General features: G+C 44.9%; 1 protein-coding gene across 2 annotated transcripts in view; it reads left to right on the top strand.

The window, feature by feature from the left end:
- The first annotated feature begins 12,542 nt into the window (after window positions 1–12,542).
- Window positions 12,543–27,702, top strand: part of tmem178bb (transmembrane protein 178Bb) — a 482,397-nt gene continuing 467,237 nt past the window's right edge. The window contains exon 1 of one of the 2 annotated variants that reach the window (XM_068051295.1): window positions 12,543–12,921. In XM_068051295.1, the coding sequence (XP_067907396.1) occupies window positions 12,543–12,921 (379 nt within the window). Of the gene's footprint in view, window positions 12,931–27,702 lie in introns of both variants that reach the window. The other variant, XM_068051296.1, reaches the window with a different exon arrangement.

Raw genomic sequence — 27,702 nt, 5'->3', positions numbered from 1 at the left:
CACTCATACAAAGCTCTGTTTAGATCACATCAGCCGTATTGTGTGGGCGCAATATCTGGGCACCACACATTAGAAAGAAAATATTGGCCTTGGAAAGAGTGCAGCACAGAGTCACCAGACTGTTACCAGAGCTCCAAGGGTTAAATTAGAAGAGATTATGTAAACTAGGCTTGTATTCTCTGAAATTTCGTTTTGTGGAAGATGGTGGCATAGTGGTAATATCACTGGACTAATAATCCAGAGGTCTGGGGTAATGCCCTGGGGACACGGGTTAAAATCCCACGGCAGCTGGTGGAATTTAAATTCAATTTGTTAACAAAAATCTGGAATTAAAAGCTAGTCTCAGTAATGGTGCCACGAAACTATCATCAATTGTCATAAAAACCCCACCTGATTCACTAATGTCACTTTCGGAAATCTGCTGTTCTTACTTGGTCTGGCCTACATGTGACTCCAGACCCACAGCAATTGCTCTTTGAAATGGCCGAGCAAGCCACTCAGGTGTCAAAGGCAATTAGGAATGAGCAACAAATGTTGGCCATGAAAGAATTAAAAAAAGTTTAGAATTTCGAAAGGAATTGATAGTGCAGAGAGAAACTTTTTCCAAAGGTGGGGGAGTCTTGGACAAGGAGCATAACCTTAAAATTAGAGCCAGGCTATTCAGGAGAGAAGTTAGGAAACACTTCTTCATTAAAAGGGTGGTAAACGTGTGAAATTCTCTTCCACAAAGTGTGGTAGACGCTAGCTCAATAATACTCCAGTCTGAGATTGACAGATGTTTGCTGGCCAAGGGTGGCTAGAGTCAAGATGCACATCAACCATGATCTCACTGAATGACAGAACAGACTCAAGGGGCAAAATGGTCTCCCTGGTCCTACATTCCTAAATGGATTAATTTGTCCACATGTTTTATAATGCCTTTTGGGGGCTGGTTCTCTAAGAACACTAGATGTTGGAACCTGTGAATATTTTACTGATTATTTTAACTGTTTTATTTTAAGTGTGGGAAAATGGCGCACTGACATGGAACACAAAAGTCCGAGTGTATCAAGCCTGTGTCCTCAGTAACCTTGCTCTATGGCAGCGAGGCCTGGACAACGTATGTCAGCCAAGAGCGACGTCTCAATTCATTCCATCTTCGCTGCCTCCGGAGAATACTTGGCATCAGGTGGCAGGACCGTATCTCCAACACAGAAGTCCTCGAGGCGGCCAACATCCCCAGCTTATACACACTACTGAGTCAGCGGCGCTTGAGATGGCTTGGCCATGTGAGCCGCATGGAAGATGGCAGGATCCCCAAGGACACATCGTACTGGTATCAGACCCATCGGCCGTCCATGTCTCCGCTTCAAAGACGTCTGCAAACATGACATGAAGTCTTGTGACATTGAGCACAAGTCGTGGGAGTCAGTTGCCAGCGTTCGCCAGAGCTGGCGGGCAGCCATAAAGGCAGGGCGAAAGAGTGGCGAGTCGAAGAGACTTAGCAGTTGGCAGGAAAAAAGACAGAAGCGCAAAGGGAGAGTCAACCGTGTAACAGCCCCGACAAACATATTTTTCTGCAGCACCTGTGGAAGAGCCTGTCACTCTAGAATTGGCATTTATAGCCACTCCAGGCGCTGCTCCACACACCACTGACCACCTCCAGGCGCTTACCCATTGTCTCTCGAGATAAGGAGGCCAAAGAGAGAGAATTTTAACTGTTATGGCAAATCTGTCTCCAGCTATGGGGATATGCTTTTGTTTGACAGGCCTGTGTCCTGCATAGTATTAGCCATTCTCCAGCTGTAGAAAAGAGCACTCGAGCATAAAGAAATATCGTTAGCTTCTGTTTAACACTGTGAGATTCCAGCTAGTATCTTCCTACTTGTCACAAGGTGGTTCTTTGGTTCAGTTAGTTTTCTCCTGCTTAGAATCTGTTCCCCGACTCATTTTGCTGAATCTGCAGCTTTCTCGAGCTGTATTTCCAGGCATGGCTTGTAACCAATCCATGTAATACCCCATTCCAATCCAGACTTGAACCCCAGAGCTCCACAGCAACAGACAAAGCAGGAGAGGCCCTTTCACAGCCTAATGGGGTCTTGTCACTTGGTGATCAGCAGTGAACCCCGTGCAGTTGCCACGTGCTTCTTGGCATTTTGCAACTTTGGGGATCCCTCCTGTGTGACTGGACAGATGTGGGGAGCAGGCCCATTCATAGATGTGGCCTGACCTGGCATAGTGCTTGCATGATCTCAAGGGATGGCAAAAAATGACCCTGCTTAGATATCAGGCATCCTCTATGTGCAGACCCTGCAAAGTCCAAAGCCCTGGTTCTGCAGTTGAGGAAGGACACAAGCTGCATCCTCTCTCGGCTGGCAAAGCCCTGTTCCTCCACTGCCACCACGTTACAAGTGCTCTGTGATTTCACCCACTGCTCACTCCTCACAGTGACTGTCTATGTCCCGCAGGTGGATGTGCCTGGGCTGATGCTTACGACTGGTGCAGCGAGTGACACAGGGCACTGTAAAGTGGAACCTCTTTCTGTTTCACTGGGAGCTGTGCCTGCTTCTTATGATCACTTCTAGAAACAGCAAAGGACCAGACTGAGTGTGGCTACCAGATACCTGTTGGTTCATATAGGATATTGTCATATATCTCCTTTTGCCCTTATGTGAAGGTATTATAAGATATTTTATTTTATAAATTTTATTTTATTTAGAGATACAGCACTGAAACAGGCCCTTCGGCCCACTGAGCCTGTGCCGACCATCAACCACCCATTTATACTAATCCTACACTGATCCCATATTCCTACCACATCCCCACCTGTCCCTATATTTCCCTACCACCTACCTATACAAAGGGCAATTTATAATGGCCAATTTACCTACCAACCTGCAAGTCTTTGGTGGGGGGAAGAAACCGAAGCACCCGGAGGAAACCCACGCAGACACAGGGAGAACTTACAAACTCCACACAGGCAGTACCCAGAATTGAACCCGGGTCGCTGGAGCTGTGAGGCTGCGGTGCTAACCACTGCGCCACTGTGCCGCCCAAATATTGTGATACATCTTTTACCTCTAAAGTTCAAAGATAGAAAATGTCTGGTTAATACTCTATATTAAATCAAGTCAGTAAGGTAACAAAACACAACCCCTTACATGTGGTGCATATGAGAATAGGTACAAATAATCACATACCAAGGATTCCTTCAGGAGGCTGCAAACATGTGGTCTTGACTGCTTATGATAGCCTCAACAAGACTTTGTTGAGTTCTCCAAGGAGCCCCAGTGTGTTGTATCTTTTATAGGTTTAATTATTTGGACAAATGTGGCTACAATGTGTCATCATGTTCTGCATATATCTTGTTGACGTAATAAAAACAAGAAATGCTGGAAATACTCAGCAGGTCTGGCAGCATCCATGGAGAGAGAAGCAGAGTTAACCTTTCAGGTCAGTGACCCTTCATCAGAACTGGCAGATATTCGAAATGTGAAAGGTTATAAGCAAGTAAAGTGGGGGTGGGGCAAGAGATCACAAAGGAGAAGGTGTTGATAGGACAAGGTCACAGAGAATAGCTGACCAGAAGGTCATGGAGCAAAGGCAAACAATATGTTAATGGTGTGTTGAAAGACAAAGCATTAGTACAGATAGGGTGTTAACGGACTGAAAATTGAACAGCCGCAAGTACAAACATGAAAAAACAGTGGGTAAGCAAACTGAACAAACTAAGATGAAATAAAATAAAATAAACAAAAAAATGTATAAAAAAGAAAAAAGAAAAAATAACTAAAAATAAAAGTGAAATGGGGGGCCCGTCAGGCTCTGAAATTATTGAACTCAATGTTCAGTCCGGCAGGCTGTAGTGTGCCTAATCGGTAAATGAGTTGCTGTTCCTTGAGCTTGCGTTGGTGTTCACTGGAACACTGCAGCAATCCCAGGACAGAGATGTGAGCATGAGAGCAGGGGGGAGTGTTGAAATGGCAAGCAACCGGAAGCTCAGGGTCCTTTCGGACTGAGCGGAGATGTTCCGCAAAGCGGTCACCCAGTCTGCGCTTGGTCTCCCCAATGTAGAGGAGACCACACTGTGAGCAGCGAATACAGTATACTACATTGAAAGAAGTACAAGTAAATCGCTGCTTCACCTGAAAGGAGTGTTTGGGGCCTGGGATAGTGAGGAGAGAGGAGGTAAATGCGCAGGTATTACACCTCCTGCGATTGCAGGGGTAACCGAGGAGTGGACCAGGGTGTCACGGAGGGAACGATCCCTTCGGAATGCTGACAGGGGAAGGGAGGGGAAGATGTATTTGGTAGTGGCATCACACTGGAGGTGGCAGAAATGGCAGAGGATGATCCTTTGGATATGGAGGCTGATGGGGTGGAAAGTGAGGACAAGGGGAACCCTGTCGCGGTTCTGGGAGGGGAGGAAGGGATGAGGGTAGAGGTGCGGGAAATGGGCCCGACACGGTTGAGGGCCCTGTCAACTACAGTGGGGGGGAATCCTCGGTTGAGGAAAAAGGAAGTGCAGTCATGGTCACATGCTCACATCTCTGTCCTGGGATTGCTGCAGTGTTCCAGTGAACATCAACACAAACTCGAGGAACAGCATCTCATTTACCGATTAGGCACACTACAGCCTGCCGGACTGAACATTGAGTTCAATAATTTATTGAAAGAGGTTCCCCCTTTTACTCTTACTTTTAGTTATTTTTTTTTCTTTTTTCTTTTTATATATTTTTTGTTTGTTTTGTTTTATTTCATCTTAGTTTGTTCAGTTTGCTTACCCACCTTTTTTTTCACATTTGTACTTGCAGCTGTTCAGTTTTCAGTCCGTTAACACCCTATCTGTACTAATGCTTTGTCTTTCAGCACACCATTAACATATCGTTTGCCTTTTCTCCATGACCTTCTGGTCGGTTATTCTCTGTGACCTTGTCCTATCTACACCTTCTCCTTTGTTATCTCTTGCCTCAACCCCACTTTACTTGCTTATAACCTTTCACATTTCTAATATCTGCCACTTCTGATGAAGGGTCACTGACCTGAAACGTTAACTCTGCTTCTCTCTCCACAGATGCTGCCAGACCTGCTGAGTATTTCCAGCATTTCTTGTTTTTATTTCAGATTTCCAGCATCTGCAGTATTTTGCTTTTATATTATTGTTGACATGTAAGCTTGTTGTTGCTGAGGTTAGTTGGTATTGCTTGTTGTACAGGCCTTTGATACCTAAGGTTGTTTTACTCTGGACATTCCACACGAGTGCTCATTAGTTCTCTGTAGCATTGATGTCTTATCTCTTCCCAGAACGTCTATGACACAATGACTATTCATTCCAGGTTACTCCCTCCAGACTGATTGATTAATGTACCATATATCTACTATAATTCTTATTTCTTCTCATGAACAGTTAATGAAGAATTGTCTCCAATATTCCAGGCCTCTTCTTGTATAGCCATTGCTGAATGAAGACAGTGGCGCAGTGGTTAGCACCACAGCCTCACAACTCTAGCAACCTGGGTTCAATTCTGGGTACTGCCTGTGTGGAGTTTGCAAGTTCTCCCCGTGACCGCGTGGGTTTCCGCCAGGTGCTGTGGTTTCCTCCCACAGCCAAAGACTTGCAGGTTAATAGGTAAATTGGCCATTATAAATTGTCCCTAGTGTAGGTAGGAGAATGGTGGGGAATGTGGGATTAATGTAGGGTTAGTATAAATGGGTGGTTGTTGGTTGGCACAAACTTGGTGGGCCGAAGGGCCTGTTTCAGTGCTGTATTTCAAAATAAATAAAATATATTTGAAAAGCTCACCATGGCTATTCTACCTGGTATACTTATACTCACAATACTCTTCAAACAGAGTTTACTGTGTGTCGTGTTCTTGATTGTCTGTCTGTGACATATTGGGTGAATGGATAGGGGAGAATAAAATAAGAATGGAACTCGTCCTGAGTTTGGTGTAGTGCTCTGTATTCCCCATTCCTTCCTTTCATGCCAACCCCTGTGAAAGCTTCCTTCTTCAAAGGGACTTGAAGGCTTGAAATTGTCTGTTCATCTCAGAGAGGCCTTCCTCTCCTGTGACATGCCACCTTGTAATATAAGAAGAGTACTCTGCACTTGGTGTTATAGGTTTGAAGAATACCTATATTGCTACACAAATGCCCATCCATTCTATTAGAAGTTGGGGGTGAGTATATTATAATGACATGCAACTGAGGAAAATTTGTCAAATGATATACTTTCAGTCCTTGCCACTTTTCCAAATGTAGTCAATTGCTTTTGCAAAGTGGCAGAAGTTAAAAAGTTACTAAACTTGTTAGAACTGTTGGGCCCATTGGCACAGCAGCAAAGGAGTGAGGTGCAATCCCTCCTGCAACCTTAGAGGGGTGCTCCAACAGCTCTGACCCCAGATAAACTGGGAAGAATAACAGGCACAGGCAGGGGGAAAACATTCAAACTGGAGATTGGGGAGCAGACTTGTTCCCACAAATAGTAAAGGAAAAGCAGAAAAAGCTGAAGTTTCTTGGTTTCAAATTAAATTGTGACTTTGAAATGAGGCACATGGCAAAGCTAATTATGGATCCGAAAATGAATGAAGGAGAAAAGAGCAGAAAGGACTGAAATGTATGAAGAGAGACTGGAAGGGAATATGAAGGGAAATAGTAAAAGATTTGATAAACAGTGACAACAACTTATAGGTGCCTTTTATGTGGTGAATTGTCCCAAGGAGCTTCGCAGGAGCATGACCAGAAAAAAAATTGAAACCAAGCCAAAGAAGGCATGAGGGCACGTGACCAAAAGTTTGGCCAGAGAGATAGATTTTAAAGAGCATCTTAAAGGAGAGCGGGGGGGGGGGGGGGGGGGGGCTGGGGAAAGGTGGTTTAGAGAGGCAGAGAGGTTTGGGGGAAATTCCAGATCTCCGTGTCAGAGGTAGCTGAAGGCGTGGCTGCCAATGGATGAAAATCAGGGATGGGCAAGAGACCAGAACTGGAGGAGCACAGAGATCTGGGACGGTTAAAGAAAGGGCAGGGCTGATTTGAGATGAAAGAAGAAATCTCTAAATGTAGAATGAAGGAATGGGGGAAGATACTGAATGAGGACTTTGTCTTAGTTTTCACAGAAGAGTGAGGTAGCTGGAATGAAAGAGCACAAGAGGAGGAGGTGGAGCAATTAAATGGGGTAACTATAGGTACATGGTGCTGGAAAAAATTGGTAGAATTCATGTGGGAAAGGCCCCAGTCCCTGACGGCATCAGATATAGAATGCAGGAAGTCAGAGTGGGAATTGCAGAGGCTCTGACTGTAATCTTTCAAACATTCTTAGTTATGGAATGTATGACAGAGGACGGGAGAGATATTACCTCTGTTGAAATTGGGCCAAAGAGATAAACCATCAGCCCAACATTGCTAGTGGGTAAGCTTCGAGAAGTCATAACATGGGATAAAAATGCTCATTCAGAAAGACCATGGATCAAGCAATGAAGGCCAGCATGGATTGTGCAAGGTGAGTTGTGCCTGACAAATTTAAAAGAGTTATTTAAGGAAATTACAGAGTATTGAGTATTGGGGAGGCAGTGGCATACTGGTATTGTCACTGGGCTAATAACCCAGAGACTCAGGTATTGCTCTGGGGACAAGGGTTCGAATCTCACCACAGCAGAAGGTGGAATTTGAATTCAATTAATAAATCTGGAATTTAAAGCTAGTCTAATGATGGCCATAAGTCATTGTTGATTGTTGTAAAAACCCATCTGGTTCACTAATGTCCTTTAGGGAAGGAAATCTGCTGTCCTTACCTGGTCTGGCCTACCTGTGACTCCAGATCCACAGCAATGTGGTTGACTCTTACATGCCCTCAAAATGGCCTAGCAAGCCACTCAGTTCAAGGGCAATTTGGGATGGGCAACAAATGCTGGCCTGGCCTGTGATGCCCACATCCCATGAAAGAATAAGAAAACTTGATAATGTGGTGTATTTGAATTTTCAATGGCTTTTTGGCAAGATGCCACACGGGAGGTTTGTCGATAAAATGAAAGGAATGGGTCTCCATGGAAAGGAAGCTGTTTAGAAGGACTCAATGAATACTGATTGATGGATATTTTCCAGACTGGAAGGGTGTAAACAGTGGTGTCCTATAAATAGGGGCATGCAGCAAAAAATCAAAAGGGGGAAATGCTAAACATATGCACACCATTGGTTCAGTCACAGTTAGAATATTGGGCCCAGTTTTGGGTGCCTTACTTTAGGGAGGATGCCAAGGCTTTGGAAAGGGTGCGGAAGAGATTCGTGAAGATGATACTGAGGGTAAGAAGTTCCCAGGAGGGATTAGAGAAAGTGAGGCTCTTTTCATTGGATCAGCGAAGTTAAGAGGAGATGTGACAGTGAAATTCAAATTATGAGAAGTTAAGGTAAATCAGGAAAAAACTATTTCCACAGGTTGGTGAATTAGTAACTAGAGCGAATCATTTTCATATCATTGAAAGAATGGAGTGAGAGGTCTGGTGATTGTTTTCATACAGAGGATTATTAGGACGTGGGCTAGAAATAGTGGATGATGCAGAATCCAGAATAGCATTAAAAAATGAAGGGAATATTTGAAAAATCAGTATTTAAAAGGATATAGGGAAACAGCAGAAAATTGGAATGAAGTGAATGGTCCTGCCAGAGAACCAGCACAGAGGCAATGGACCGAACAGTCTCCTTCTGTGCTGTATAATTCTCCAATTCAACGGCCCTAAAATGTTCTGGATAAAAACAACAAGCTGTGTTTGTCACATGGGCCGCAGGGTACAGCCCAATTCATTTTCCTGCCTTTCCTGCTCTTTCTAATGCTCTTTTCCTTGCCTCTCTCCCTCACTCTCTTTCTCTCTCTTGCTTTCATATTCCGTATTTGTCTCCTCATTGATCACTGGTTCTGAGATCTGTACTTGTTTTCTCTTCTTTTTTCATACAGAAGGTGAGATATATCCATGGAGCAAAGTTATCCCACTATGACTAGTGGCAGGGAAAGTCCTCTGTTAAACCCCTCTCCGTAACAGGAGGAAGCAAGCGTAATGTGAGGGGATTACTGGCACAGACCATGCATGGATGTGTGACGTCACAATCCAGAGGTAGCAAATTGGATTCTGAATGACACAAGCACCATGTGCCATCACTAATGAGGAGGAGGCAGGTCACAGGTTGCATGGGGTGACAGTATAATCAAATCCATCACTTCTCATCGAATGTTTTGATGTCAATTCTGACCTGGAGTTAGTGCTTTATACGCAACTGGCAATCTAATCAACGCCCCTCATCAGCAACATTACCCCTTAATTGAGCTCAGGATGTGACTATTTACAGTAATTCAACTTTGCCCCCTTAAAGGGACAGATCAGGTTAATACATCTCCCCTTCATGGTGCAGCATTAGACATTATGGGAAGACATTATAATGTAATGTTCTCCACTCATTATAAAACAGTGTAAATCCCAAGTTATCACAAGCAATGGTACAGGGGATCAGCTAGCATTGTAAAACCAGGAAAGTGCACAGTGAGAGAGAGAGAGAGAGAGAGAGAGAGACCTCATAGTTACCCTGCCCAATGCACTCAGTGCATGGGAGAAGACAGCTGATATGCTACCAGGGTTTGGGAGCTGATGCCTCCTGTTAGTAGTGGTCTGCTATGTAATTCATACTAAGGAGTACTGGGTATGACTACCCCCACGCAGTGTGGACTTTGGGTAGCTGTTAGTCCCGATGGCAGGCTCATCCGTTTTGAGTCTCATTAGCATTCGTGGGATGTAAAAGATCCCACAGGACTATTTTGAAGAAGAACAGGGGTGTTCTCCTGGCTAATATTTATATTCAACCAACTTCACAAAAATGAGATGATCTGGTCATTTATCTTATTGCTGTTTGTGGGATCTTGCGGTGCCAAAATTGGCTCCTGCATTTTCTACACTACAAGAAGCAATTGATGGTAAAAAGCTTTGGGACACCCTGAAAATGTGAAAGGCTGTATAGGAGTGCAAAATCTTTCTTTCTTTCTGTAGTAATGGCTGTGGGGAAGTAGCTTCATCTGGTTTGGATCTGTACATGCTGTCTGCTGTAAGGATACTTGCTGCCAATATGCATTGTAGGGCTAGGACAGCCCATGACAGAGCAGGTCAGCTGTGGCCTCAAGCCCTACTTCTGCCCCTTCGTCCTTGTCAATTGTTCCTGGTAGATTGAGGTGCCTTTCTGAAGGATTTAAGAGCTTTTTCTTTGTCATCCTCATTGTGATTCCCCCTTTATATTGTTCACATCCCTTGTAGCTTCCCTTAGATGCAATTTTCCTGTCTTACCACTGGTGCCTGGATCCCTGACCAATGGTGCAAATGATACTGGCCCAGGAAATTTATTAGCACATGATGGCCGACATTCTCGTCATCAGGCTGAATTTCTGATGGGAGAAGAACCTCTGGCCAGCCTTCCAGACCCATCCAAATCCCAACACATTTCACTGGGTCAGGGCTCAGTGTTAATGCAGGGCAGATTCCCCATGGGATTCTTACTACTGAGAGGGAGGCTGTTGGCTATGAGGAGAGGATATACAATATTAAATATTGACAGCCCCACTCCAGTGAGTGGAGACTGGAATATGGTCTCTAAATTCTGTGTTGTTATCCAGTGGGGAATTTGCATCTGGTTAGAGTGACCACTGGTTCCAGGGTAGTATTTTTGCCTCTAAATTAGCAGGTGAAGAGCTCAAACCCTACTCCAGATAGCTCTGGTGAGCTCTGATTACTGGGTTGCTATCCAGTGGGGTTCTTGTGTCTGAGAGGCGGACCTGTCCCTTCACATTGTAAAGGTCGATGGGATTCTTTAACCTTGGTCAAAGCCCACCTTGGAGAAAGTACTCTTGTTACCTTTTTGACCATCTTTTGGTCATCTGCTGTAATGTTTCTTCATGTGACTGGGTGTCAAATTTTGTTTTATACTGCTCCTGAAGCATCTTGGAAAGCTTTATTAAGTTAAAGGCACTATCTAAATGCAAGTTGTTGTTGTTGAAGCTTAAAACTGTGAGAAGGGTAACGGGAACGGACTTCAGCTACTGCGAGTGTCACAAGAATCTCAGGTGCCAGAATGGAGTCAGGATCTGTTCTGGGTCAGAACCCTGTTTACTTCAAACAGCTTTAATGGTGCATTTAAAAATATCCTAATGGGAAATTCTAGGTCCAAGGGTCGAAGGACTGACTCATGCCAGTCTGATCTTACAGCCCTCAAGGTAATTCTTTGCTTGAACGAACGTCTTCATCTCACACTCCACCCCCAGATCCCTCTAGGACATCACTGTTCCAAGCCTTAAAGGGAATGGATTTTGCCTAAAAATAGTTGAAAGAGAAACAACAAAAGAAGCAGATGTGCAAGAAAATTTAACGACGATATTTGAAAATTAAGGATGAATTCTAATTCTAAATCATTCCCTTCAAGTGGATCACCTCTCCCCTCTGGTTAAGCTGACAGGTGTATTAATCTAATGATGAATTAGTGTCAGTTAACTTTTTCAACTCGTTCAGGGCTTCAATTATAACACTCTTACATCAACTATAACAAAGAGATTTGCAAAAGGAAACTCCCCCTCACCCTTCCCGCTTGCGGTGCAGTGTTGCTTTAATTACAGTCTGCCGTACAATAAAGCCTATTGTAATTCACGTCCATGTACCAAAATAAATCCGCATCTACATTGGATATCAGCGTGTATTTTAAGAACTGCAAAAGAACCACCGCAATATCAAACACATGAATCTTTTAAATATTAATAGGCTATAGATATATTGTCAAGGCGTGGTTTGCTTGAGCTTTTATAGTTTGCGTTTGGTATCGTTGAAGGAGAAGAATATTTTATTTTATCTTCAGTGTAGTACAATCCTGAAGAGACAAATAGAAAATCAAAGCAGAGCATTGCTTTCGCTAACGGGGAGTCGGTATCTCCGCGATTAAAAGGCAGGACGATGAGACGCCCTCGCTTTAAGGAGGTGGATAAATAAAACATAATCCTGCCTTGGGCTCAATGACATCAGGGTTTTTCCTCTCTCTCTCTCTCTGACAGATTTTCTTGTGTTTCTTTCCTGGGAGATTTTCAGTCCAGGGCTGCGGGATTGCTGGGCTGCTGTGTTTGTGTGTGTGTATATATGTGGATGCAATTTATTTTGGAGGGTTTCTTGAGCTTTCTTAAAGACATTATCCTGCTGCTTTGTTCCACTCAGTGTCTTGTTTGGGAGATCTGAAATTTGCAAGTGCCAGGCGGAGAGGCAGCAGATAGATAGCTGGGAAATGGTGGAAGAAAGCTGCTGATGTGAGGCGAGGGAGAGAGTGAGATGCAGATGCCTGGATTGTGAGCTCTGGAAGATGCTCTGTCTGCAGATGTGCCCAGCCCATTGATGCGAGGCTACACCCGTGCAATCACCATTTGAAGGGGGCAATCTGTGTGAAGCGATGCCACACTGCAGAGGTTGATGGTGAATGCTCTCCCCTCCTCCTCTCGCTCCCCTTGGATCTTCCTTTTTTCCATTTTCTGCTAGGATGCTGAAGACTGTGGCGTGAATGAAATGGCAGCTGGCCGGCTCCTGCTCTATGCCGGCCTCTCCATGGCCCTCTGCGCTCTGGGCATGCTGGCCGTGGCCATCTGCTCCGACCACTGGTACCAGACGGACGCCAGGAGGCACCGAGAGAGGTGCAAGAACTACGCCAGCCGCACCAACCACCCAGGCTTCATCTACACCTCCAACAACCTGCCCCTCCGTGCCAGCAGAGGCCGGCTGGACCGGTGGGAGGAGAAGCTGCTGGTCGCCAGGAACCGGCGCCAGCTGTTTGCCATGAGCGCCGCAGATGAGTGCAGCAGGATGTACAACTCCACCAACACCGGGCTCTGGAGGAGGTGCCACCGGCTCGGCTTCGACCAGGATATCGCCGAGCTGATCGCCAAAGGTATGCAGGGTGGGCGGGGGGACGGCAGCGAATGTTTATAACAGAGGAACATAGGAGCAGGAGTAGACCATTCAGCCCCTCAAGCTAGTTCTGCCATTCAATTTGATCGTGATTGATCTGTGACCGAACTCCATCTACCCACCTTGCTTCCATACGCTTTAATACCCCTGCCGAACAAAAATCTAAAAATCTATCAACCTCAATTTTGAAATTTCCAATTAACCCCCAGCCTCAACAGCTTTTTGGGGGATAGAGTTTCTGATTTTCACTATCCTTTGTGTGAACATGTGCTTCCTGATGTCACTCCGACCAGCTTAGCTCTAATTTGAACATTCTGCCCCCTTGTTCTGGACTACCCCACCAGAGGAAATAATTTTTCTCTATCTACACTATCAACACCTTTAATCATCATAAACTCCTCAACTAGATCACCCCGTAATCAATATTCAAGGGAATACAAGCCTAGTCCATGCAACCTGTTCTCATAATTTAACCCTTCTAGGCCTGGTATCATTCTGATTGTAAATTGACAGTTTGATTCATACTAGGAGAAAGCGCATGGACCCTCTGAATATATTGTAGACAGAGAGAGGTGATTTAACGGTGCATAATTATTTGGGGCTGAGGAAGGAGGCAGGCATCAAATATTTTGATGCAAGTTTGAAGTGCTTCTTTGTGAAGTCGTGCACATAAAGCTTTTCCCTTTCAACAGTTCCAACACCCTGGCTACAGAAAAGACAGAAGCTAGTAGGCCAGGAGCTATAATGAGAGAATGTGAATGCTTTTCTGCCTGTTCAATTTTCTCCTTCCGCCACTCCCCCACTTCTCTCCCATCCCCCTGAAGGTGCCCGCTCCTGCTGGGATACGGTTCCACAGGTCCTGCCCACCCTTCATTGCCCTGATGTGAGTAGCTATTCTTGGTGTGTATATGAATGCTGGCAGGCTATTTGGCCACAAGGAAGAACGCAGCTTGATCTTGGTTCTGCCTTCACCCGCTGTCCCCTTTTGGAAAGCGGGTGACTGGGTGGTGGTCAGGAGTAGGACTTGTGCTTTCATTCTCATCTCCCAACTCTGGGTGCTACCGTGTTTGAGATCCACTAACCCAGCACAGATTGAGGATCATGCTGAATAGTCACAGTGGGTGGGAGAAGGGCTTGTCTGCAAGTGGAAATTAATTGGGGCTTACCCGACCAGCAAACTTTCTGAGCAATACAATAGAGGAAACTTTTGCACGTGAGCCCAGATTTTCCAAAATCGCCCATATTCAGTGACTGTTAGAGATTTTAATAATTATCAACCAGGCTTTTTAAGTCCAGCTACTGGTTATCTGTGCTCCAACTGATTAGACACGTGTGGGGTGTCTAGGGTGCCCACTTCTTCCCCACATCTTTCAAACAACAAGAAGAATCTACTGTGAAAGAAAATGAAGCTTGACATCAGGAGGCAGAAAGATCAGAGTTGTCTCCTTTTGATTCACTGGATGTCCGAACTGGTTTGGAATTGGGGGTGGGAGGAGGCTGGCAGGGCAGTTGGGAGGTTCTTTTAATTATTGGGAAACTAAGCCTCACGCCAAGGAGCACCTCCAAGGTTTGAAAGAGTAGGAAGGAAGACAAGTGGCCATGAGGCTAGACTAACCATGGGTTTTAACTGTCTGCAGACTGTAAGAGGAAGGGAATGGTGAGGGTGGTGATAAAATCCATGGCTTTGAATCAGAGCAGGAGAGAATGAGTTGGAGGAGGAGATGGTGTGATGAGCATTGAGCAATGTCAGAACTCGCAGTTTCGAAGGGTGAGAGGAATTCCGTGGTGTGTATGATTTTCACTATGTTCCAGTTGAACCGGTTTTTGGTGGCTGCCTGTGTTTCTGCAAATCTGTAACTGAGACTGGTACCATCTGGTTTACACTTACGTGGGTGGAAATCACATCTTAAGTTTTCAAAGAGCTTCTGGAACGATACAATTAAACAACAACTTAGAGCCGCAAATTCTGCAGGGTGATAGTACTGGTAACAATGTGAGAAACTGGCAACATAGTGCAATGGGCAGTAGGACACACACAATTAACACCTATCCCCATCAGATTAGGAGCAACAGTGCCAGCTAGTGACAGTGGTTTAGCAGTGTCAGTGACAGTGGTTTAGCAGTGTCAGTGACAGTGGATTAGCAGGGTCAGTCAGTGACAGTGGATTAGCAGTGCCAGCTAGTGACAGTGAATTAGGAGGGTCAGTTAGTGACAGTGGATTAGCAGTGTCAGTGACAGTGGATTAGCAGTGTCAGCTAGTGACAGTAGATTAGCAGTGTCAGTGACAGTGGATTAGCAGTGTCAGTTAGTGACAGTGGATTAGCAGTGTCAGTGGATTAGCAGTGTCAGCTAGTGACAGTGGATTAGCAGTGTCAGTGACAGTGGATTAGCAGTGCCAGCTAGTGACAGTGGATTAGCAGTGTCAGTTGGTGACAGTGAATTAGGAGGGTCAGTTAGTGACAGTGGATTAGCAGTGTTAGGGACAGTGGATTTGCAGTGCCAGCTAGTGACAGTGGATTAGCAGGGTCAGTTAATGACAGTAAATTAGTGGTGATAGTGGATTAGCAGTGTCAGTTAGTGACAGTGGATTATTTGTGCCAGTTAGTGACAGTGGATTAGCAAGGTCGGTGACATTGGATTAGCAGGGTCAGTTAGTGATAGTGGATCAGCAGTGTCAGTTAGTGACAGTGGATTAGTAATGTCAGTGACAGTGGATTAGCAGTGTCAGTGATGGTGGGTTAGCAGTGTCAGTTAGTGACAATGGATTAGCAGTGTCAGTTAGTGACAGTGGATTAGCAGTGTCAGTGACGGTGGGTTAGCAGTGTCAGTTAGTGACAATGGAATAGCAGTGTCAGTTAGTGACAGTGGATTAGCAGTGTCAGGAACGGTGGGTTAGCAGTGTCAGTTAGTGACAGTGGGTTAGCAGTGTTAGTAACGGTGGGTTAGCAGTGTCAGTTAGTGACAGTGGATTAGCAGTGTCAGGAACGGTGGGTTAGCAGTGTCAGTTAGTGACAGTGGGTTAGCAGTGTTAGTAACGGTGGGTTAGCAGTGTCAGTTAGTGACAGTGGATTAGCAGTGTCAGGAACGGTGGGTTAGCAGTGTCAGTTAGTGACAGTGGGTTAGCAGTGTTAGTAACGGTGGGTTAGCAGTGTCAGTTAGTGACAGTGGATTAGCAGTGTTAGTAACGGTGGGTTAGCAGTGTCAGTTAGTGACAGTGGATTAGCAGTGTCAGTTAGTGACAGTGGATTAGCAGTGTCAGTAATGGTGGGTTAGCAGTGTCAGTTAGTGACAGTGGATTAGCAGTGTCAGTTAGTGACAGTGGATTAGTAATGTCAGTGACAGTGGATTAGCAGTGTCAGTGATGGTGGGTTAGCAGTGTCAGTTAGTGACAATGGATTAGCAGTGTCAGTTAGTGACAGTGGATTAGCAGTGTCAGTTAGTGACAGTGGATTAGCAGTGTCAGTGATGGTGGGTTAGCAGTGTCAGTTAGTGACAGTGGATTAGCAGTGTCAGTGATGGTGGGTTAGCAGTGTCAGTTAGTGACAATGGATTAGCAGTGTCAGTTAGTGACAGTGGATTAGCAGTGTCAGGGACAGTGGATTAGCAGTGTCAGGGACAGTGGATTAGCAGTGTCAGTGATGGTGGGTTAGCAGTGTCAGTTAGTGACAATGGATTAGCAGTGTCAGTTAGTGACAGTGGATTAGCAGTGTCAGTGATGGTGGGTTAGCAGTGTCAGTTAGTGACAGTGGATTAGCAGTTTCAGTGATGGTGGGTTAGCAGTGTCAGTTAGTGACAGTGGATTAGCAGTGTCAGGGGCAGTGGATTTGCAGTGCCAGCTAGTGACAGTGGATTAGCAGTGTCAGTGATGGTGGGTTAGCAGTGTCAGTTAGTGACAGTGGATTAGCAGTGTCAGTTAGTGACAGTGGATTAGCAGTGTCAGTAACGGTGGGTTAGCAGTGTCAGTTAGTGATAGTGGATCAGCAGTGTCAGTTAGTGACAGTGGATTAGTAATGTCAGTGACAGTGGATTAGCAGTGTCAGTGATGGTGGGTTAGCAGTGTCAGTTAGTGACAATGGATTAGCAGTGTCAGTTAGTGACAGTGGATTAGCAGTGTCAGTGACGGTGGGTTAGCAGTGTCAGTTAGTGACAATGGATTAGCAGTGTCAGTTAGTGACAGTGGATTAGCAGTGTCAGTGATGGTGGGTTAGCAGTGTCAGTTAGTGACAGTGGATTAGCAGTGTCAGGAACGGTGGGTTAGCAGTGTCAGTTAGTGACAGTGGGTTAGCAGTGTTAGTAACGGTGGGTTAGCAGTGTCAGTTAGTGACAGTGGATTAGCAGTGTTAGTAACGGTGTGTTAGCAGTGTCAGTTAGTGACAGTGGATTAGCAGTGTCAGTTAGTGACAGTGGATTAGCAGTGTCAGTAATGGTGGGTTAGCAGTGTCAGTTAGTGACAGTGGATTAGCAGTGTCAGTTAGTGACAGTGGATTAGTAATGTCAGTGACAGTGGATTAGCAGTGTCAGTGATGGTGGGTTAGCAGTGTCAGTTAGTGACAATGGATTAGCAGTGTCAGTTAGTGACAGTGGATTAGCAGTGTCAGTTAGTGACAGTGGATTAGCAGTGTCAGTGATGGTGGGTTAGCAGTGTCAGTTAGTGACAGTGGATTAGCAGTGTCAGTGATGGTGGGTTAGCAGTGTCAGTTAGTGACAATGGATTAGCAGTGTCAGTTAGTGACAGTGGATTAGCAGTGTCAGGGACAGTGGATTAGCAGTGTCAGGGACAGTGGATTAGCAGTGTCAGTGATGGTGGGTTAGCAGTGTCAGTTAGTGACAATGGATTAGCAGTGTCAGTTAGTGACAGTGGATTAGCAGTGTCAGTGATGGTGGGTTAGCAGTGTCAGTTAGTGACAGTGGATTAGCAGTTTCAGTGATGGTGGGTTAGCAGTGTCAGTTAGTGACAGTGGATTAGCAGTGTCAGGGGCAGTGGATTTGCAGTGCCAGCTAGTGACAGTGGATTAGCAGTGTCAGTGATGGTGGGTTAGCAGTGTCAGTTAGTGACAGTGGATTAGCAGTGTCAGTTAGTGACAGTGGATTAGCAGTGTCAGTAACGGTGGGTTAGCAGTGTCAGTTAGTGACAGTGGATTAGCAGTGTCAGTAACGGTGGGTTAGCAGTGTCAGTTAGTGACAGTGGATTAGCAGTGTCAGTTAGTGACAGTGGATTAGCAGTGTCAGTAATGGTGGGTTAGCAGTGTCAGTTAGTGACAGTGGATTAGCAGTGTCAGTTAGTGACAGTGGATTAGCAGTGTCAGTAACGGTGGGTTAGCAGTGTCAGTTAGTGACAGTGGATTAGCAGTGTCAGTTAGTGACAGTGGATTAGCAGTGGCAGTGATGGTGGGTTAGCAGTGTCAGTTAGTGACAGTGGATTAGCAGTGTCTGTTAGTGACAGTGGATTAGCAGTGTCAGTAACGGTGGGTTAGCAGTGTCAGTTAGTGACAGTGGATTAGCAGTGTCAGTTAGTGACAATGGATTAGCAGTGTCAGTTAGTGACAGTGGATTAGCAGTGTCAGTTAGTGACAGTGGATTAGCAGTGTCAGTTAGTGACAGTGGATTAGCAGTGTCAGTGATGGTGGGTTAGCAGTGTCAGTTAGTGACAGTGGATTAGCAGTGTCAGTTAGTGACAGTGGATTAGCAGTGTCAGTGATGGTGGGTTAGCAGTGTCAGTTAGTGACAGTGGATTAGCAGTGTCAGTTAGTGACAGTGGATTAGCAGTGTCAGTTAGTGACAGTGGATTAGCAGTGTCAGTGATGGTGGGTTAGCAGTGTCAGTTAGTGACTGTGGATTAGCAGTGTCAGTTAGTGACAGTGGATTAGCAGTGTCAGTGATGGTGGGTTAGCAGTGTCAGGTAGTGACAATGGATTAGCAGTGTCAGTTAGTGACAGTGGATTAGCAGTGTCAGTTAGTGACAGTGGATTAGCAGTGTCAGTGATGGTGGGTTAGCAGTGTCAGTTAGTGACAGTGGATTAGCAGTGTCAGTTAGTAACAGTGGATTAGCAGTGTCAGTAACGGTCGGTTAGCAGTGTCAGTTAGTGACAGTGGATTAGCAGTGTCAGTTAGTGACAGTGGATTAGCAGTGTCAGTAACGGTGGGTTAGCAGTGTCAGTTAGTGACAGTGGATTAGCAGTGTCTGTTAGTGACAGTGGATTAGCAGTGTCAGTGATGGTGGGTTAGCAGTGTCAGTTAGTGACAGTGGATTAGCAGTGTCAGTTAGTGACAGTGGATTGGCAGTGTCAGTAACGGTGGGTTAGCAGTGTCAGTTAGTGACAGTGGATTAGCAGTGTCAGTTAGTGACAGTGGATTAGCAGTGTCAGTAACGGTGGGTTAGCAGTGTCAGTTAGTGACAGTGGATTAGCAATGTCTGTTAGTGACAGTGGATTAGCAGTGTCAGTGATGGTGGGTTAGCAGTGTCAGTTAGTGACAGTGGATTAGCAGTGTCTGTTAGTGACAGTGGATTAGCAGTGTCAGTGACGGTGGGTTAGCAGTGTCAGTGATGGTGGGTTAGCAGTGTCAGTTAGTGACAGTGGATTAGCAGTGTCTGTTAGTGACAGTGGATTAGCAGTATCAGTTAGTGACACTGGATTAGCAGTGTCAGTGATGGTGGGTTAGCAGTGTCAGTTAGTGACAGTGGATTAGCAGTGTCTGTTAGTGACAATGGATTAGCAGTGTCTGTTAGTGACAGTGGATTAGCAGTGTCAGTAACGGTGGGTTAGCAGTGTCAGTTAGTGACAGTGGATTAGCAATGTCTGTTAGTGACAGTGGATTAGCAGTGTCAGTGATGGTGGGTTAGCAGTGTCAGTTAGTGACAGTGGATTAGCAGTGTCTGTTAGTGACAGTGGATTAGCAGTGTCAGTGACGGTGGGTTAGCAGTGTCAGTGATGGTGGGTTAGCAGTGTCAGTTAGTGACAGTGGATTAGCAGTGTCTGTTCGTGACAGTGGATTAGCAGTGTCAGTTAGTGACACTGGATTAGCAGTGTCAGTGATGGTGGGTTAGCAGTGTCAGTTAGTGACAGTGGATTAGCAGTGTCTGTTAGTGACAATGGATTAGCAGTGTCTGTTAGTGACAGTGGATTAGCAGTGTCAGTGATGGTGGGTTAGCAGTGTCTGTTAGTGACAGTGGATTAGCAGTGTCTGTTAGTGACAGTGGATTAGCAGTGTCAGTGACGGTGGGTTAGCAGTGTCAGTTAGTGACAATGTATTAGCAGTGCCAGGGACAATGGATTAGCAGTGTCAGTCAGTGATGGTGGATTAATAGATTCAGTGACAGTGGATTATCTGTGCCAGGTATTGACATTGGATTAGCAGAGTCAGTTAGCAACAGTGGATTAGCAGTGTCAGTTAGTGACAGTGGATTAGCAGTGTCAGTGACAGTGGATTGGCAGTGTCAGTCAGTGACAGTGGATTAGCAGGATCAGTTAGCAACAGAAGATTAGCAGTGTCAGCTAGTGATAGTGGATTAGCAGTGTCAGTGACAGTGGATTAGCAGGGTCAGTTAGTGACAGAAGAACATAAGGACATAAGAACTAGGAACAGGAGTGGGCAATTCAGCTCCTCGATCCTGCTCTGCCATCCAATACGATCATGGCTGATCTCATCTCAGCCTCAACTCCACTTTTCTGCCCATTCTCCATAACCCTTCAACCCATTACTAATTAAAAATCTGTCTATCTCCTCCTTAAATTTACTCAATTTCCTGGCATCCACCGCACTCTGGGGCAGTGAGTTCCACAGACTCACGACCCTTTGAGGGAAGTAATTTCTCCTCATCTCTGTTTTAAATCTGCTACCCCTTCTCCTAATACTATGACCTCTTGTTCTAGATTGCCCCACCAGAGGAAACATCCTCTCTACATCTACTTTGTCAATCCCTTTAATCATCTTATATACCTCAATTAGATTTCATCTCATTCTTCTAAACTCTAGAGAGTAAAGACCGAAATTGCTCAATCTCTCTTCATAAGACAAACCCCTCATCTCTGGAATCAATCTAGTGAACCTCCTCTGAACTGCCTCCAATGCAACTACATCCCTCCTCAAGTAAGGGGACCAAAACTGTACGCAATACTCCAGATGTGGTCTCACTAATGCCTTGTACAGTTGCAGCAACACCTCCCTACTTTTATACTCTATTCCTTTTGCAATAAATGCCAAAATTCCATTTGCCTTCCTTATTACCTACTGTACCTGCATACTAGTTTTCTGCGATTCATGCACGTGGACACCCAGATCCCTCTGCACCGAAGCACTCTGAAGTTTCTCTCCATTTAGATAATAATTTGCCTTTCTATTCTTCCGACCAAAATGGATAACCTCACACTTATCCACGTTAAACTCCATCTGCCAAATTTTGGCCCGTTCACCTAATCTATCCATATCCATTTGTAAATTTCTTATTTCTTTATTACAACTTACTGTCCCACCTATTTTAGTGTCATCTGCAAATTTGGCTATAGTATCTTCTATCCCTGCATCCAAGTCATTCATTTAGATAGTAAATAGTTGGGGCCGAGGACCGAACCCTATGGCATCCCACTAGTTACATCTTGCCAACCAGAAAAGGACCCATTTATCCCGACTCTGTTTTCTGTTGGTTAGCCAATCCTCTATCCAAGCTAATAAATTGCCCCTAACCCCGTGTGATCTTACCTTGTGTATTAACCTTTTGTGTGGCACCTTATCAAATGCCTTCTGGAAGTCCAGATTTACTACATCTCCAGGATCCCCATTATCCACTTTGCTTGTTACATCTTCGAAGAACTCTAGCATTTTCGTCAAATACGATTTACTCTTCATAAAACCATGCTGACTGTTGGATTGCGTTTTGACTTTCTAAATGTCCTGTTATTACTTCCTTCATAATGCATTGTAACAATTTCCCAACGACAGATGTTAAACTAACTGGCCTATGGTTTCCTACTTTCTGCCTCCCTCCCTTTTTGAATAAGGGCGTTATATTAGTATTTTTCCAATCCACTGGAACCTTTCCCACATCCAGGGAATTTTGGAATATTATAACCAATGGATCCACTATCTCTGCTGCCACTTCCTTTAGGACCCAAGGATGGAGGCCATCAGGCCCTGGGGACTTGTCTGCCTTCAATCCCAATAGTTTGCTCAGTACTTTTTCCCTAGTGATGATGATTGTTCTAAGTTCCATCCTTTCTATAACCTCTGCATTACCTGTTACTATTGGGACGGTACTCGTGTCCTCCACCGTGAAAAGTGAGGCAAAATACTGATTTAGTGTCTCCGCCATTTCTGTGTTCCCCTCTATTAACTCACCAGTCTCATCCTCCAAGGGACCAACATTCACTTTAGCTACTCTCTTCCCTTTTATATACTTATAGAAGCTTTTGCTAACTGTTTTTATATTTTGCGCTAGTTTTCTTTCATAATTTACCTTTGCTCTTTTTATTACTTTTTTAGTAACCCTTTGTTGATCTTTAAAAGTTTCCCAAATCATCCAGCCTGCTACTGGCCTTTGCAATATGGTATGACTTAGTTTTTGTCTTTATGTTATCCTTAACTTCCTTGCTTAGCCAAGGATGTTTTTCCCCCTCTTACAATCTTTCTTCCTCTCTGGAATATATTTTAGTTGGGAGGAATTGAATATCTCCTTAAACATCTGCCACTGCTCATGCTCATCAACTATAATACCTTTTAGTCTTCCTGCCCAGTCCACTAGGGCCAAATCTGTCCTCATGCCTATGTAATTACCTTTGTTAACTCCAGAATGTTAGTGTGGGACTCCAGTTTCTCGCCTTCAAACTGAATTTGAAATTCTAGCATGCTATGATCACTCTTCCCTCGAGGATCCTTAACTATGAGATCATTAATTAATCCCACCTCATTACATAATACCAAATCTAGAATAGCCTGCTCCCTGGTTGGTTCCACAACATATTGCTCCAAAAAACAATCTCTAATACATTCAGGCTACCCTTGCCAATTTGATTAATCCAGTCTATATGCATATTAAAATCACGTATGATTATTGCCATACCTTTCTTACAAGCCCCCAGTATTTCCTGGTTTATACTGTGCCCCACTGCGGAACTATTGTTTGGGGACCTATAGATTACACCCAACAGGGTCTTCTTTCCCTTGCTATTTCTTATTTCTACCCAAACTGATTTTATATCTTGATCTCCAGCACCTATATCATTTCTCACTACAGCACTGATCTCTTCCTTTACTAACAAAGCTACACCACCTCCTTTTCCTTCCTGCCTATCCTTCTGAAATACTGAGTACCCTTGGATATTCAATTCCCAAATCTGGTTTCCCTGCAACCACGTCTCAGTAATCGCCACTAAATTATACCCATTCGTCTCTATTTGCGCTGTAAACTCATTAATGTTATTCCGATTGCTTCGTGCATTCAGATACAAAGCCTTTAAGTTTGTTCTATTATCAAATTTCCCGACTTTTGTACAATTCCTTGGTGCAATATGATGTTCACACGTTCTGTCCCTACCTTTTATTTTCTGGTAACAATCAGCCTCATCACTAACCTGCACACCTACCTTCTCCTTTAACTTTGACTTCCAAATTTTTCATGCAACTCCCCCCCACTATTTAGTTTAAAGCCCTATCTACAGCCCTAGTTATGCGATTCGCCAGGACTCTGGTCCCAGCATGATTCAGATGGAGCCCGTCCCATCGGAACAGCTCCCTCCTTCCCCAGTACTGGTGCCAATGTCCCATGAATTCAAACCCATTCCTCCCACACCAATCTTTGACCCATACATTTACCTCTTCAATCTTATTGACCCTGTGCCAATTAGCTTGTGGCTCAGGTAGTAATCCGGAGATTATTACCTTTTTGGTTCTGCTTTTTAATTTAGCCCCTAGATGCTCATATTTCCTCAGCAGAACCTCTATCCTCGTTCTACCTATATCGTTGGTACCTACGTGGACCATGACAACTGGATCTTTCCCCTCTCACTCCAAGTTCCCCTGCAGCCCAGATGAGATATCCTGACACCAGGTAGGCAACACAGCCTTCAGGACTCTCGATCCTGGCCACAGAGAACAGTGTCTAAGCCCCTAACTATACTATCCCCGATTACGACTACATTTCTCTTTTCTCCCCCCACTTGAATAGCTCCCTGTACCATGGTGCTATGGTCAGTTTTCTCAACCTCCCTACAGTCCTTGCTCTCATCCACACAGGGAGCAAGAATCTTGAACCTGTTGGACAAGGACAATGGCTGAGGCTCCTGCAACACTCCCTCCTGGATCCCTCTGCCTGCCTCACTCATAGACACAGCCTCCTGTCTCTGACCACTGCCGAATTCAAGGTAGTTAATCTAAGGGGTGTGACTGTCTCCTGAAACACGGCATCCAGGTAAATCTCCCCCTCCCTGATGTGTCGCAGTGTCCGAAGCTCAGACCCCCAGCTCATCAACTCTGAGACGGAGTTCCTTGAGCAGCCAACACTTGCTACAGATGTGGTCACTAGGAACCACAATGGGGTCCACCAGCTCCTACATCATGCAGGGACAATTTATTAAATAAGATTTTAATTTGTTTTTTAAAATTTCCGATTGGTCTTTAGTTTGGAATCTGTAAAATATTTCTCCTATTCACCTTTAATCTGAAATCAACTTAGAATAGACAATTCAAATTAGCAATTACTAACCAACCAATGAACTTGTGGTTTTCCTGTGATATCACTCTTTGTTTTTTTTAACTCTGTTTTTACTCCCTTAAATTACCCAAAAATTAGACTATTTACACTTTTGACCGTGTATTAGCAGTGTCAGTGACAGTGGATTAGCAGTGTCAGTGACAGTGGATTAGCAGTGTCAGTGACAGTGGATTAGCATTGTCAGTAACAGTGGATTAGCAGTGTCAGTGACAGTGGATTAGCAGTGTCAGTTAGTGACAGTGGATTAGCAGTGTCAGTGACAGTGGATTAGCAGTGTCAGTTAGTGACAGTGGATCAGCAGTGTCAGTGACAGTGGATTAGCATTGTCAGTGACAGTGGATTAGCAGTGTCAGTGACAGTGGATTAGCAGTGTCAGTGACAGTGGATTAGCAGGGTCAGTTAATGACAGTGGATTAGCAGTGTCAGTGACAGTGGATTAGCAGTGTCAGTGACAGTGGATTAGCAGGGTCAGTTAATGACAGTGGATTAGCAGTGTCAGTGACAGTGGATTAGCAGTGTCAGTGACAGTGGATTAGCAGGGTCAGTTAATGACAGTGGATTAGCAGTGTCAGTGACAGTGGATTAGCAGTGTCAGTGACAGTGGATTAGCAGGGTCAGTTAATGACAGTGGATTAGCAGTGTCAGTGACAGTGGATTAGCAGTGTCAGTGACAGTTGATTAGCAGGGTCAGTTAATGACAGTGGATTAGCAGTGTCAGTGACAGTGGATTAGCAGTGTCAGTGACAGTGGATTAGCAGGGTCAGTTAATGACAGTGGATTAGCAGCGTCAGTGACAGTGGATTAGCAGGGTCAGTTAATGACAGTGGATTAGCAGTGTCAGTGACAGTGGATTAGCAGTGTCAGTGACAGTGGATTAGCAGGGTCAGTTAATGACAGTGGATTAGCAGTGTCAGTAACAGTGGATTAGCAGGGTCAGTTAATGACAGTGGATTAGCAGTGTCAGTGACAGTGGATTAGCATTGTCAGTAACAGTGGATTAGCAGTGTCAGTGACAGTGGATTAACATTGTCAGTAACAGTGGATTAGCAGGGCCAATTAGTGACAGTGAATTAGCAGTGTCAGTGACAGTGGATTAACAGTGTGAGTTAGTGTCAGTGAGCTGGCACACTCATTTAGTGATGTTGGATTAGCAATGTCAGTGACATTGGATTAGCAGTTGGTAATAGTGGAATGGAGGGTCAGTGACAGTGAATTAGGAGGGTCAGTTAATTTCAGTGGATTAGCAGTGTCAATTAGCGGCAGTGGATTAGCAGGGTCAGAGACAGTGGATTAGCAGTGTCAGTTAGTGACAGTGGATTATCAGTATCAGTTAGCAATAGTGGATTAGCAGGGTCAGTTAGCGACAGTGGATTAGCAGGGTCAGAGACAGTGGATTAGCAGTGTCAGTCAGTGACAGTGGATTAGCAGTGTCAGTCAGTGACAGTGGATTATCAGTATCAGTTAGCAATAGTGGATTAGCAGGGTCAGTTAGCGACAGTGGATTAGCAGGGTCAGAGACAGTGGATTAGCAGGGTCAGTTAGCGACAGTGGATTAGCAGGGTCAGAGACAGTGGATTAGCAGTGTCAGTTAGTGACAGTGGATTACCAATGTCAGTTAGTGACAGTGGATTAGCAGGGTCAGTGACAGTGGATAAGCAGGGTCAATGACAGTGGATTAGCAGTGTCAATTAGTGACAGTGGATTAGCAGTGTCAGTTAGTGACAGTGGATTAGCAGGGTCAATTAGTGACAGTGGATTAGCAGTATCAGGGACAGTGGATTAGCAGTGACGGTCAGTGACAGTGGATTAGCCGTGTCGGGACAGTGGATAAGCATTGCCAGTTAGTGACAGTGGATTAGCAGGGTCAGTGACAGTGGATAAGCAGGGTCAATGACAGTGGATTAGCAGTGTCAATTAGTGACAGTGGATTAGCAGTGTCAGTTAGCGACAGTGGATTAGCAGGGTCAGAGACAGTGGATTAGCAGTGTCAGTTAGTGACAGTGGATTAGCAGGGTCAGTTAGCGACAGTGGATTAGCAGTGTCAGTTAGTGACAGTGGATTAGCAGTGTTAGTTAGTGACAGTGGATTAGCAGAGTCAGTTAGCGACAGTGGATTAGCAGGGTCAGTTAGTGACAGTGGATTAGCAGGGTCAATTAGCCACAGTGGATTAGCAGGGCCGGTGACACTGGATTAGCAGTGTTAGTTAGTGACAGTGGATTAGCAATGTCAGTGACAGTAGATTAGCAATGTCAGTGACAGTGGATTAGCAGTGTCAGTTAGTGACAGTGGATTAGCAGGGTCAGTTAGCCACAGTGGATTAGCAGGGTCGGTGACACTGGATTAGCAGTGTCAGTTAGTGACAGTGGATTAGCAATGTCAGTGACAGTAGATTAGCAATGTCAGTGACAGTGGATTAGCAGTGTCAGTTAGTGACAGTGGATTAGCAATGTCAGTGACAGTGGATTAGCAATGTCGGTTACACTGGATTAGCAGTGTCAGTTAGTGACAGTGGATTAGCAATGTCAGTGACAGTGGATTAGCAATGTCAGTGACAGTGGATTAGCAGTGTCTGTCAGTGACAGTGAATTAGCAGGGTCGGTGACAGTGGATTTGCAATGTCAGTGACAGTGGATAAGCAGGGTCAGTTCGTGACAGTGGATTAGCAGTGTCAGTGACAGTGGAATATCTGTGCCAGTTAGTGACAGTGGATTAGCAGTGTCAGTGACAGTGGAATATCTGTGTCAGTTAGTGACAGTGGATTAGCAGTGTCAGTTAATGACAGTGGATCAGTGGAGTCTGTAACTGTGCATTAGCAGTGCCTGACAGTGACAGTGGATTAGCAGTGCCTGTTAGTGACAGTGGATTAGCAAGGTCCATGACTGGATTAGCAGTGTCAGTTAGTGACAGTGGATTAGCAGAGTCAGTGACTGTGGATAAGCAGTGTCAGTTAGTGACAGTGGATTAGCAGAGTCAGTGACAGTGGATAAACAGTGTCTGTCAGTGACAGTGGATTAGCCGTGTCGGGACAGTGGATAAGCATTGCCAGTTAGTGACAG

Source organism: Heterodontus francisci, chromosome 18 (assembly GCF_036365525.1).
Source record: "Heterodontus francisci isolate sHetFra1 chromosome 18, sHetFra1.hap1, whole genome shotgun sequence".
In the NCBI taxonomy this organism is placed as follows: domain Eukaryota; kingdom Metazoa; phylum Chordata; class Chondrichthyes; order Heterodontiformes; family Heterodontidae; genus Heterodontus; species Heterodontus francisci.
Note: the sequence above shows the minus strand (reverse complement) of the source record. Positions and strands in the feature narration are given on the sequence as shown.